This window comes from Podarcis vaucheri (genome assembly GCF_965113315.1).
Source record: "Podarcis vaucheri genome assembly, chromosome: 18".
Taxonomy (NCBI): domain Eukaryota; kingdom Metazoa; phylum Chordata; class Lepidosauria; order Squamata; family Lacertidae; genus Podarcis; species Podarcis vaucheri.
The window spans coordinates 10,394,629-10,408,369 of NC_138756.1; the positions used below are offsets into that span (position 1 = coordinate 10,394,629).

The window sequence follows — 13,741 nt, forward strand, 5'->3', positions numbered from 1 at the left end:
AAAAGCAGAGACATCACCTTGCCAACAAAGGTCCATATAGTTCAAGCTCTGGTTTTCCCAGTAGTGATGTATGGAAGTGAGAGCTGGACCATCAAGAAGGCTGATCGCCGAAGAATGGATGCTTTTGAATTCTGGTGCTGGAGGAGACTCTTGAGAGTCCCATGGACTGCAAGAAGATCCAACCTCTCCATTCGGAAGGAAATCAGCCCTGAGTGCTCACTGGAAGGACAGATCCTGAAGCTGAGGCTCCAAGACTTTGGCCACCTCAGGAGAAGAGAAGACTCCCTGGAAAAGACCCTGATGTTGGGAAAGATGGAGGGCGCAAGGAGAAGGGGACGACGGAGGACGAGATGGTGGGACAGTGTTCTCGAAGCTACCAGCATGAGTTTGACCAAACTGCGGGAGGCAGTGGAAGACAGGAGGGCCTGGCGTGCTCTGGTCCAGGGGTCACGAAGAGTCTGACAGGACTATACAACAAAAAGATTGTGCATGCAGCTTGCAGGATTCAGCCCGGCAGACTGGGTGCAAATTATTGCATAGACTCTGTCTCTCTTCTCCTACCTTCCCTGTCCCAATTAACCTCCATCTCCAGAGATTAGCGAAGGGAGGGAGTGGTGAGGAAGAGAAAGAACTGGGCTGGGCAGAAGGGGAGGAGTGCGTTCTGCGTCTCTGTGTGTCTTTGGCATGGGGCATGGCCCAGGCGACATCGCCAGGGGGCCACCCCTAAGTCTTGTGCTTGGGACTCAGGGTCCGAGATGGGTGAGCCTACGGCCGACCAGCTTGCAACAAAGTCGCTGGGTTATATTATTAATAATAATAATAATAATAATAATAATAATAATAATAATAATAATAATAATAATTTATTATTTATACCCCGCCCATCTGGATGGGCTTCCCCAGCCACTCTGGGCGGCTTCCAAAAGAATATTAAAATACTGTGATACATCAAACATTAAAAGCTTCCCTAAACAGGGCTGCCTTCAGATGTCTTCTAAAAGTCTGGTAGTTGTTTATCTCCTTGACATCTGGTGGGAGGGCGTTCCACAGGGCGGGCGCCACCACCGAGAAGGCCCTCTGCCTGCTTCCCTGTAACTTGGCTTCTCGCAGGGAGGGAACCGCCAGAAGGCCCTCGGCGCTGGACCTCAGTGTCCGGGCAGAACGCTGGGGTGGAGACGCTCCTTCAGGTATACTGGACCGAGGCCGTTTAGGGCTTTAAAGGTCAGCACCAACACTGTATTTGTAGGTGAGGGGAGATGATGGGTCTCAGACCCTTGGGGAGTTAGGGGCTTGCTGTGCATATGAAGACAGGGGCTCCCAATAGGGAAAACAGGGTGCTGCCCCACTTTGAGCCAGACCCACGGTTCCATCTGGTTGCTCTGACTGGCAGCACCGTATTTTTCGCTCTATAAGACGCACCAGACCACGAGACGCACCTAGTTTTTGGAGGAGGAAAACAAGAAAATAAATATTCTGAATCCCAGAAGCCAGAACAGCAAGAGGGATCGCTGCGCAGCGGAAGCAGCGATCCCTCTTGCTGTTCTGGCTTCTGGGATAGCTGCGCAGCCTGCATTCGCCCCATAAGACGCACACACATTTCCCCTTACTTTTTAGGAGGGGAAAAAGTGAGTCTTACGGAGCAAAAAATACGGTAGTTTCCCAGGCTTTCAGGCTCTCCCCGAGCCCCCTTTCTGGAGATGGTACGGTGGGGAGGGGGTTACCCCTGGGCCCTCCTGAAGGCAAGTCAGGTGCTCTTCAAATGAGGCGGGGTCTCCTCCCCACAAATAGAACCCAAGACGCTAGCCCTCATGGTTCTGAGCGAAAAGCAAATAGGACTCTTGTGCTGTTAATCAGTGTGGCCGACCGTTTGACTGACAGATTTGGGTAGGGGGTCTTCTCAGCCCTGCCTGGGGTGTAAGGGGAAGGGCAGTACCTCTGGTGGGGGGGCACGTTGTGCTCCTTCTGGGGTAGTTCGCTCCCCTTTGGTCCCCCCCCCCTCAGCTCTCTCCTGCAGCTCCCAGAAGCCGCCACAATCCCGGGAAACGGCTTCCAATGGCCGACTAAACCAGGGGAGGAAAGACCATGGGTCTCAGGCCTTCTCGGTGGTGGTGCCCTCCCATCAGATGTCAAGGAAATAAGCAACTTTCTGACTTTTAGAAGACATCTGAAGGCAGCCCTGTTTGGGGAAGTTTTCAACGTTTGATGTTTTATCGCGTTTTTAATATTCTGTTGGGAGCCGCCCAGAGTGGCTGGGGAAAGCCAGCCAGATGGGCGGGGTATAAATAACAAAATAATAATAATAATAATAATAATAATAATAATAATAATAATAATAAAAAATCTTATTATTATTATTCCAAGAGGGTTTGTGCACGATGGGCGACAATGCTTAGCTCTTGGGGGGGGGGGTTCTTCCAAAAGTTTGTGGTTTTGCGGCTCGCCTTCCCAGCGCTTGTTATCAGAGTTAGGCCCGTCGCGATGAAAGGGCCGTAGGGAATTGTGGAGATGCTTGCCAGGTTTCTGTGTACGACCTGCAAACATTCTGGACACAGGGAATGTCCGTGCTTGTGTTTTCAGGGGTGACTGTGCCCCCAAAGGACCAGGTGATCAGCCTGGGAGTCATTTTGGACTCACAGCGGTCCATGGAGGTGCAGGTCAACTCTGTGTCCAGGGCGGCTGTCTACCAGCTCCATCTGGTACGCAGGATGAGACCCTGCCTGCCTGCAGACTGTCTGTCCAGAGTGGTGCATGCTCTGGTTATCTCCCGCTTGGACTACTGCAGTGCTCTCTATGTGGGGCTGCCTTTGAAGGTGACCCGGAAACTGCAATTAATCCAGAATGCGGCAGCCAGACTGGGGACTGGGGGCGGCCGCCGAGACCATATAACCCCGGTTCTGAGAGATCTGCATTGGCTCCCAGGACGTTTCCGAGCACAATTCAAAGTGTTGGTGCTGACCTTGAAAGCCCTAAATGGCCCAGTATACCTGAAGGAGCGTCTCCACCCCGGACACCGGGGTCCAGCTCCGAGGGCCTTCTGGCCGTTCCCTCATTGCGAGAAGCTAAGTTACAGGGAACCAGGCAGAGGGCCTTCTTGGTGGTGGCACCCGCCCTGTGGAACGCCCTCCCTTCAGATGTGAAGGAAATAAGCAGCTATCCTATCTTTAAAAGACATCTGAAGGCAGCCCTGTTTAGGGAAGTTTTTAATATTTGATGCTGTACTGTTTTTAACACTCGATTGGGAGCCGCCCAGAGTGGCTGGGGAAACTCAGCCAGATGGGAGGGGTATAAAGAATAAATTATTATTATTATTATTCCCGGCGCACGATAGCAAAGCCCCCTCACCTGTCCCTTTCTGCCCCTCTGCAGTTGACGGAGGAGCTGAAGATGTCGACGTCCATCGCTTCCTACGACCAGCTGGTCCGGCAGGTGGAGGCCTTGAAGACAGAGAACACCCACCTTCGGAGGGAGCTAGAGGACAACTCCAACCACCTGTCCAAGCTGGAAAATGAGACTTCGGATATGAAGGTGAGAAAGGGAGGCTCCTGTTCAATGGATTAGCAATAGCCCTCAGCCTCAGATCAATTTGTTTTGATTTGATTTGATCAATTTGATCAATCAACTGGTTCTAAAGGCAGCATAAGGGGTCTTTATAGTATAGTGTATTTTAAAATGGGGTTTTAGAGTTTTTAGGGGGTTTGAATTTTTTATGTAGTTTTATGTAGTTTTTCAGTAGTTTTATGTAGTTTTTCAATTTCATTGTTCTGCATGGGACAATGACAACAAAGATATCTATCTATCTATCTATCATCTATCTATCTATCTATCATCTATCTCTATCTATCTATCATCTACCTATCTATCATCTATCTATCTATCTATCATCTATCTCTATCTATCTATCATCTACCTATCTATCATCTATCTTTATCTATCATCTATCTATCTATCTATCTATATCATCTATCTATCATCTATCTATCTATCTATCTATCATCTATCTATCTATCTATCTATCATCTATCTATCATCTATCTATCATCTATCTATCTATCTATCTATCTATCTATCTATCTATCTATCATCTATCTATCTATCTATCTATCATCTATCTCTATCTATCTATCATCTATCTATCTCTATCTATCTATCATCTATCTATCTATCTATCATCTATCTATCTATCTATCATCTATCTATCTCTCATCTATCTCTATCTATCTATCTATCATCTATCTATCTCTATCTATCTATCTATCTATCTATCTATCTATCTATCTATCTATCTATGTATCTATCATCTATCTATCTATCTATCTATCATCTATCTATCATCTATCTATCTATCATCTATCTATCTATCTATCTATCATCTATCTATCTATCTATCTATCTATCTCTTTCTCTCTCTCTCTCTATCTATCTCTATCTATCTATCTAATGAGGACTAGAATCTTGCTTTATTGTAAGGAAAGGAGCTGAGAAAGATGGACACCTGGGAATTTCCGCCTAAATCATCCCCAACAAAAAGGACTCTGGTTTCTTTTGGAAAACATTTTTTTCAATTCATTGTCAATTATTTCCCAATACTCTTTGACCCGGTCCACCACATGTGAAAGAAGGTTCGCTCCACCTCTTTGCAATTCAATGCATTTTCTGTCTCTCCCGTTTTTTATCCGTTCCAGGAAGTCTTGAAGCACCTCCAGGGAAAACTGGAACAGGAGGCCAAGATGATGGTTTCGACAGGTCAGATGGAAGTCCTGGACCAACTGAAAGGTGGGTGGAAGTCACAATCCGAGAGGAGATCTTTGTTCATTTTGGGGTGGGTGTCACTCCCAAGCAGGGTCCCTGAAACAATTATTAGCCCAGGCGGTGGGTTCCCTACACAGCTCACCTCTCCATTTAATAATAATAATAATAGATTTATGCCTTGGGACACGGGTGGCGCTGTGGTCTAAACCCCAGAGCCTAGGGCTTGCCGATCAGAAGGTCGGTGGTTCGAATCCCCGCAATGATGGGGTGAGCTCCCGTTCCTCAGTCCCTGCTCCTGCCAACCTAGCAGTTCGAAAGCACACCAGTGCAAGTAGATAAATAGGTACCGCTCCAGCGGGAAGATAAACGGCGTTTCTGTGCGCTGCTCTGGTTCGCCAGAAGCGTCTTAGTCCTGCTGGCCACATGACCCGGAAGCTGTACGCCGGCTCCCTTGGCCAGTAAAGCGAGATGAGCGCCACAACCCCAGAATCGGTCACGACTGGACCTAATGGTCAGGGGTCCCTTTACCTTTTAACTGTTCCTAAATGGGACGTGGGTGGTGCTGTGGTCTAAACCACAGAGCCTAGGGCTTGCCGATCAGAAGGTCGGCGGTTCGGGGATTTGGGGGGCGGGGCAGTAAAAATGGTCTTCTTTTTGATTATTTGTTAATGTTAACGAGAAATGTGTGGGGTAATCTGGTATTGATACAATGTGGCATATATTGGATTTTTTAAATTGAAAACTGAGCTCCCGTTGCTCCTGCTCCTGCCAACCTAGCAGTTTGAAAGCATGCCAGTGCAAGTAGATAAATAGGTACCACTGCGGCGGGAAGGTAAACAGCATTTCTGTGCGCTGCTCTGGTTTCCATCATGCGCCAGAAGCGGTTTAGTCCTGCTGGCCGCATGACCCGGAAAGCTGTCTGCGGACAAACGCCGGCTCCCTCGGCCTGAAAGCGAGATGAGCGCCGCAACCCCATAGTCGCCTTTGACTGGACTTAACCATCCAGGGGTCCTTTACCTTTACCTTCTGTTCCAGCCCTGCAGATGGACATCAGCAGCTTATACAACCTCAAATTCCATCCGCCGGCTCTTCTCCCCGAACCCGTAAGCCAGGATCACAGCCCCGAAGGCAGCCCTGCTCACCTAGGCTCCCTGCAGAGAAAGGACAGCATGTTGGACCTCAGCCGGGCCACGATCCGACTACTGGAGGAGCTTGACAGAGAAAGGTGAGGGGGTCGATGAGGTCACCATTGGAGTCTGCAAGCCAAAGCGCCCCCGTCTCAGTTAATTTCTTTTTTTTTTCATCCACATGTGGTCTGAACCAGCCTCCCCCTTTACTCTCACCCCCTTTCCTCTCTCGCAGATGTTTTCTCCTGAGTGAGATTGAAAAAGAGGAGAAGGAAAAATTGTGGTACTACACTCAACTCCAAAGCCTCTCCAAAAGACTGGATGAGCTCCCTCACGTGGAGACGGTGAGTTTCGGAAACCCACCCCCCCCTCTTGGCATACCAGGAGTGTGCGGGACCAAGTTCCTAGTCCCTGGTGTGTCTGCTTGCGGGGAGAAAGATTCTGCGGAAAGAGAAGCTGTAAACATTGCCCAAACACAAAGCTTTGGCCTAAACGGGCTTGTAATACTCTCTCTTTGTGTCCTAAATATGCCGGTTTGTGTCTAATTACCATATTTTTCGCTCTATAAGACGCACCAGACCACAAGACACACCTATTTTTTGGAGGAGGAAAACAAGAAAAAAAATATTTTGAATCCCAGAAGCCAGAACAGCAAGAGGGATCGCTGCGCAGTGAAAGCAGCAATCCCTCTTGCTGTTCTGGCTTCTGGGACTGCTGCGCAGCCTGCATTCGCCCCATGAGACGCACACACATTTCCCCTTACTTTTCAGGAGGGGAAAAGTGAGCTTTCTAGAGCAAAAAATACGGTACTGTATTTTTCCACGTATATTTCCCCCCATTTTTTTTTTAAGTTTAAAATTGGGGGTCGTCTTATACATGGAACGTTGCAATTCATTATTTCTTAATTTGGGGCTCGAAAAATAGGGGTCATCTTCTACTTCGGGGCATCTTATGCACGGAAAAATATGGTAACATTTCTTGACATCTCCCGGGCTATTTTAGGCCGGGGTGAATTCAATCAATCTGTTTATTTTGAGAGGGCTTCAAACAATCCCACAAAACCCTGAGTCTTTGATTATGTTAAGACAAAAGTCCTTTGCCTAACGCTTTATTGCTTTAATCTTTTAAGGTTGTTGTATTTTAAAATGAATCTGGGAACTGTAGTTCCCCCACTCACTGCGCTACAATTCCCAGCACCCTCAAGAAACAATGGTGTCCAGGAATCTTTTTTTTTGGGGGGAAGCAATGATCTAGAAGATTCTCTCGGCCAAATTCAGAGGGTTTTTTAAAACAGTCTCAGCCATTAAAAAAAAAAAATTGGCAAAAAAATGGAACCGCAAGTCCTACTCAGAACAGATCCATCAAAATCGACGGGCACGATTCACTGAGGCCTAGCCATTTCCACGGGGTCTACTCTGAGTAAAACTCCGTTGGCGGCAGCTCCAAATGAGCAGCGTCGGCGAAATCTGATAGGGGTGGAAAATCGGAATATTCTCCGATGTGGGTGCTTTGCAAGCAAATGCAAATACAGTGGTGCCTCGCAAGACGAAAAGAATCCGTTCTCTGATTCTCTTCGTCTAGCGGTTTTTTTTGTCTTGCGAAGCAAGCCCATTGAAGGATTAGCGGCTTAGTGCTATTAGCGGCTTTTAGAGGCTTTTAGAGGCTTTTAGCGGCTTATCTGCTGATCGGATCAGCTGATAAGCGGCTTAGCGGCTTAGAAAAAGGGGGGGAAGGGGAAAAAAACCGCAGGAACTCGCAAAACATTTTCGTCTTGCGAAGCAAGCCCATAGGAGATTTGTTTTGCGAAGCACCTCCAAAACGGAAAACTCTTTCGTCTAGCGAGTTTTCCATCTTGCGGGGCACCACTGTATCCGGAATCCACCTCTCTAAAAATTATGGAATTGCTCAGGGAGAGGGACAGTGAATAGATGGAGTTTGAGTTTTTAACCTGACCTCTTCCCCCGCCGCCGCCCAGTTTTCGATGCAAATGGACCTGATCCGCCAGCAGCTCGAATTCGAAGCCCAGCACATCCGCACCCTCATGGAGGAACGTTTTGGGACAACCGACGAAATGGTACAAAGGGCCCAGGTAAGGATTATAAAAACTGTAGAATTATAGAGTTGGATTAATTGAATGAATGAACGAATCTTTAGTTGCGTCCGCCATCGACCATAGCAATAAAACAGCAATACAGTGGTACCTCGGGTTAAGTACTTAATTCGTTCCGGAGGTCCGTACTTAACCTGAAACTGTTCTTAACCTAAAGCACCACTTTAGCTAATGGGGCCTTGCACTGCTGCCACAGTGCCGGAGCACGATTTCTGTTCTCATCCTGAAGCAAAGTTCTTAACCTGAAGCACTATTTCTGGGTTAGCGGAGTCTGTAACCTGAAGCGTATGTAACTTGAAGCGAATGTAACCCGAGGTACCACTGTACGATATACAAAGAATAGAAATAAAAAGTCAATTATATAAAATGCATTTTAGGGTTTTGAATCCATAGTCAAATAGTGGATCTTATTCTGATTGCCCCAGCTAAAAACCTTGCCACCTTTGCTGTCACCTGCTCATCTTGATCTGCCAAGGGAAAGGACCCTGGGGCAGTGTCTGGGCGACCCGGAATGGACGATAAAAGAGGGGTGATAATCTCATTCCTCAAGTCTTTATAAAGAGGGCAAGCCAGAAGGGTATGCGTCACCGATTCGGGTCTACCGTCTCCACAGGGACATTTTCCGTGTGGGATCTGTTGGAATCGTCCCTCAAGTCCAGCCGAGGGCAAGACATTCAATCTCGCGAGAGTCAAACCGCGTCTATTATTTAGAATTGCTAGGTGATGCAGATAGGGTGGCAGAGAGACAAAATGTGAAGGTGGAAAACAGTCATGCCATGGGCAAAATGTCCGTATTGTGGCCAAGTGGTTCTGACGCTCAATATCATTTAAAGGTAAAGGGACTCCTGACCATTAGGTCCAGTCGTGGCCGACTCTGGGGTTGCAGCGCTCATCTCGCTTTACTGGCCGAGGGAGCCGGCGTACAGCTTCCGGGTCATGTGGCCAGCAGGACTAAGCCGCTTCTGGCGAACCAGAGCAGCTCATGGAAATGCCGTTTACCTTCCCACCGGAGTGGTACCTATTTATCTACTTGCACTGGTGTGCTTTTGAACTGCTAGGTTGGCAGGAGCAGGGACTGAGCGATGGGAGCTCACCCCGTCGCGGGGATTCGAACCGCCGACTTTCTGATCGGCAAGTCCTAGGCTCTGTGGTTTAACCCACAGCGCCACCCGCGTCCCTCCAATATCATTTAGGCACTGGCAAATTAGACTGTTTGCTTTACTAAAACCCAATGTGAGGAGCTGTTGCGGGGATAAACCACAAGAGTGAAGTTTTTGATAAACCAGGCACTCTTGTGACAATCTTGCAGTGCTAGGACTATTAGACTGGGGGGGATTTGAGTTAGGCAATATAGAGTTGGAAAGGACCCAGTCGAAACCCCTGAAATGCAGGAATCTTTCGCCCAACACAGGATTCAAACCCGCAACCCTGAGATTCAAAGCCTCATACTCTGCTAACCCAACTATCAGGGCTTTGCTGTAGAATCACTGGACTATACTGAGCTGGAAAGAGGGGGTACTCCGGAGGGCATCTAGATGAACCCACGCCAAACTCAATGCAGGATGCGACCACGTCATCCTAAACAAGCTGTGTCAGTAGACCCTTCATCTTACGGTCATGGGTTCGAATCCCATGTTGCAGAGGGGTGAACTAAATGACCATTGTGCTCCCTTCCAATTCTACAGTTTTATATAGGGAGGAAGGACTGCAAGAACCCTTTGTTGTTGTTGAGTCGTTTAGTCGTGTCCGCCTCTTCATGACCCCCTGGACCAGAGCACGCCAGGCACTCCTGTCTTCCACTGCCTCCCGCAGTTTGGTTAAACTCATGCTGGTAGCTTCGAGAACAGTGTCCCACCATCTCGTCCTCCGTCGCCCCCTTCTCCTTGCGCCCTCCATCTTTCCCAGCATCAGGGTCTTTTCCAGGGAGTCTTCTCTTCTCATGAGGTGGCCAAAGTCTTGGAGCCTCAGCTTCAGGATCTGTCCTTCCAGTAAGCACTCAGGGATGACTTCCTTCCGAATGGAGAGGTTGGATCTTCTTGCAGTCCATGGGACTCTCAAGAGTCTCCTCCAGCCCCATAATTCAAAAGCATCCATTCTTCGGCCATCAGCCTTCTTTAGGGTCCAGCTCTCACTTCCATACATCACTACTGGAAAAACCATAGCTTTAACTATACAGACTTTTGTTGGTAAGGTGATGTCTCTGCTTTTTAAGATGCTGTCTAGGTTTGTCATTGCTTTTCTCCCAAGAAGCAGGCGTCTTTTAATTTCGTGGCTGCTGTCACCATCTGCAGTGATCATGGAGCCCAAGAAAGTAAAATCTCTCACTGCCTCCATTTCTTCCCCTTCTATTTCCCAGGAGGTGATGGGCCCAGTGGGCAAGAGCCCTTACATATTATTAACACCATCATAATCTTAATATTAAATTGTATAATAATAATATATAAAATTATTGTGATGTTATTATCTTATTTTCTTTTATTACCGTGAACGGAAGTTGTTCTGAACAGTTTTTAACATTGTGTTTTAATATTGCCACCCACCCTGGGATCGTAACGGCCGAGTGGGGCAGATGTGGTTTGAAGCGAACTTGCCGGTAAATAATACAATGTTTTGCTCTTTTTTATTTTTTAAAAAACCGTTCAGATCCGGGCGTCTCGGCTGGACCAGATTGACAAAGAGGTGATTGAAGCTCAAGAAAAAGTCCAGCAATCGGAACCTCAGGTGAGAGGGCTTGGAGCGAGGGAGGGGGGGGAAATCAGTGTTGACCCCAATATCCTTTTCACATGTTCTGCTAGTAGGTTCTTTCTACCTAAGCTTATAACCTGATATTTGTCCCTGTCGATATTGGGTTGGTTCGTTTTGGCCCAGTGTTCCAACCCGTTAAGGACATCTCGAGTCCTGATTCTGTCTTTTGCGACATTACTGCCACCCGCAAATTGGTGCCACCTGCAAATTGGACAAAGATCCCCTCAATTCCTTCGTCCGAGTCATGACCCGGAAACTACAACTAATCCAGAATGTGGCTGCCAGACTGGTGATTGGGAGCGGCCGCCGAGACCACATAGCCACGGAATTAAAAGACGCCTGCTTCTTGGGAGAAAAGCAATGACAAACCTAGAAAGCATCTTAAAAAGCAGACATCACCTTGCCAACAAAGGTCCATCTAGTTAAAGCTATGGTTTTCCCAGTAGTGATGTATGGAAGTGAGAGCTGGACCATCAAGAAGGCTGATCGCGGAAGAATGGATGCTTTTGAATTCTGGTGCTGGAGGAGACTCTTGAGAGTCCCATGGACTGCAAGAAGATCAAACCTCTCCATTCTGAAGGAAACCAGCCCTGAGTGCTCACTGGAAGGACAGATCCTGAAGCTGAGGCTCCAAGACTTTGGCCACCTCATGAGAAGAGAAGACTCCCTGGAAAAGACCCTGATGTTGGGAAAGATGGAGGGCACAAGGAGAAGGGGACGATGGAGGAAGAGATGGTGGGACAGTGTTCTCGAAGCTACCAGCATGAGTTTGACCAAACTGCGGGAGGCAGTGGAAGACAGGAGGGCCTGGTGTGCTCTGGTCCAGGGGGTCACGAAGAGGCGGACACCACTAAACAACAACAACAACAACATCGTATCAACAGTGGAAGGTGGGTGTCCTGTGCCCCCCCCCAAAAAAATTCCTGGCTACACCCATGACCCCTGCACCTTTCCAGTTCATGATCAGAAACAGACCCGCCCCAAAACTGGTCCGTCGCAGAAGGATGTGGTGTGAGTCTCATCGCAACCCTTTTCCTCTTCCTACCCCTTGTCGTCCCGACTCCCCAGGCGGAGATTTGGAGCCAGTGATGCTAAGCTGTCACGGCAGCCAGGCGGAGATGTCCACTCGCCGGAACGAACGCTGTGACAGCCTCAGCTTGTCCCGCAGAGAATGGTAGCAGACCTTCTGCTGCCTGCGAATTCGAATCCTCGTATCTGCAGGACAGACAGATTTAAAAAATGAGCCTTTTCCTGTAGCGACTAGATTAGACAGTGCCGTATTTACCGTATTTTTCACTCTTTAAGATGCACCAGACCACAAGACGCACCTAGTTTTTGGAGGAGGAAAACAAGAAAAAAAATATTCTGGATATCAAAAGCCAGAACAGCAAGAGGGATCGCTGTGCAGTGAAAGTAGCAATCCCTCTTGCTGTTCTGGCTTCTGGGATAGCTGCGCAGCCTGCATTCGCTCCATAAGACGCACACGCATTTCCCCTTACTTTTTAGGAGGGGAAAAGTGAGTCTTATAGCGCAAAAAATACGGTACTTAACCCAAGGTACCACTGTACGTATAAGCTAAACAAGCTATAGTTTAGGGCCCCACTCTTTTGGGGGCCCGCCAAAAAACTGAAGGGGGATGTACATTTCCAAAATAGAAGATAAAAAACAAATAAAATAAAAGCCTATATACAGAAAGGAGCAAACCGGTGATATTTTAGGGAGCAGGCGAGCATTAATGGAGCCTACACAACACAAAACGCCGTTGCTGGATGTAGGTTTTATTTTATTTGTGTTTTTATCTTTATTGGAGAACTGGGCCAAAGCGAACCAAATGAATTCTGACAGGGACAAATGTCAATTTATGAACTTAGGGGGAAAGAACCAGCTGCGTGAAAAACGGGGAAAACCTGGCCTACTAGCAGAAATGTACATCCAGTTTGTTTTTTCCTTTAATTTTTTTGGGGACCCTAAGCTATAGCTTGTTTTGTTGTTGTTGTTTAGTCGTTTAGTGGTGTCCACCTCTTCGTGACCCCCTGGACCAGAGCACGCCAGGCCCTCCTGTCTTCCACTGCCTCCCGCAGTTTGGTCAAACTCATGCTAGAAGCTTCAAGAACACTGTCCCACCATCTCGTCCTCTGTCGTCCCCTTCTCCTTGCGCCCTCCATCTTTCCCAACATCAGGGTCTTTTCCAGGGAGTCTTCTCTTCTCATGAGGTGGCCAAAGTCTTGGAGCCTCAGCTTCAGGATCTGTCCTTCCAGTGAGCACTCAGGGCTAGTTTCCTTCAGAATGGAGAGGTTGGATCTTCTTGCAGTCCATGGGACTCTCAAGAGTCTCCTCCAGCACCAGAATTCAAAAGCATCCATTCTTCGGCCATCAGCCTTCTTTGTGGTCCAGCTCTCTAGCTTGTTTAGCTTATAGTAAATCTGGCACTGGAGGGGTGTTTAAAAGGAGAGGTTTTTTTCATTTTTGCAACCCTATTTTTCCTGTCCTTGTGAGCATCCCTCGAAGGGCAAACGCCAGGGCTGTGATTTGGTCCTGTGCCTGGGACAAAATAAGGATGGATTTCTGCATCGTTCCAGGGACCAAACCGCTAGTTCTTCTCCTTTCCCCGTTTCTCTTTCCCCAATGAGGAAGAAAAGAAAGCCTGTTTTTTTTTGTTTTTTTTTTTTTTGTTCAAGCGTCCCTGTGGAACAGGGAGGCAGTTGCCGTGGCGACGAGAAGTAGGTCAGCAAAGCGGGGGGGGGGACAAGCTGGCCTGATGGCCGCAACCAGATTTGGCACAGCTGCCAACTTCTGTGTGTAAATGGGAGAAAGGTTTGGCTGGCGATAGCTTCCTTCTCCCGACAACCTAATGCCAACCAAAATTTGCCGGGACGCAAGCCAGGTCTGTGTGGGTTTGTGAATCCTAACCTCACCCCAAAATTTATTTATTGGTGTGTGCTTTCCTTTTGGCAAATCCGAGTAAAATGAAATAAATTCAGGATTAAGGAGATGGAGGGGGCGTGGCCCT

General features: G+C 47.9%; 2 protein-coding genes across 4 annotated transcripts in view; one reads left to right on the plus strand and one right to left on the minus strand.

The window, feature by feature from the left end:
* Nucleotides 1-13,741, minus strand: part of GAMT (guanidinoacetate N-methyltransferase) — a 194,053-nt gene that overhangs the window by 96,466 nt on the left and 83,846 nt on the right. The window lies entirely within an intron of this gene.
* Nucleotides 1-13,741, plus strand: part of APC2 (APC regulator of WNT signaling pathway 2) — a 49,197-nt gene that overhangs the window by 15,188 nt on the left and 20,268 nt on the right. Inside the window, exons 2-7 of the mRNA XM_082206197.1 lie at nt 3,367-3,525; nt 4,683-4,773; nt 5,785-5,974; nt 6,112-6,220; nt 7,852-7,965; nt 10,630-10,707. Of these exons, the coding sequence (XP_082062323.1) occupies nt 3,367-3,525; nt 4,683-4,773; nt 5,785-5,974; nt 6,112-6,220; nt 7,852-7,965; nt 10,630-10,707 (741 nt within the window). The remainder of the gene's footprint in view (nt 1-3,366; nt 3,526-4,682; nt 4,774-5,784; nt 5,975-6,111; nt 6,221-7,851; nt 7,966-10,629; nt 10,708-13,741) is intronic.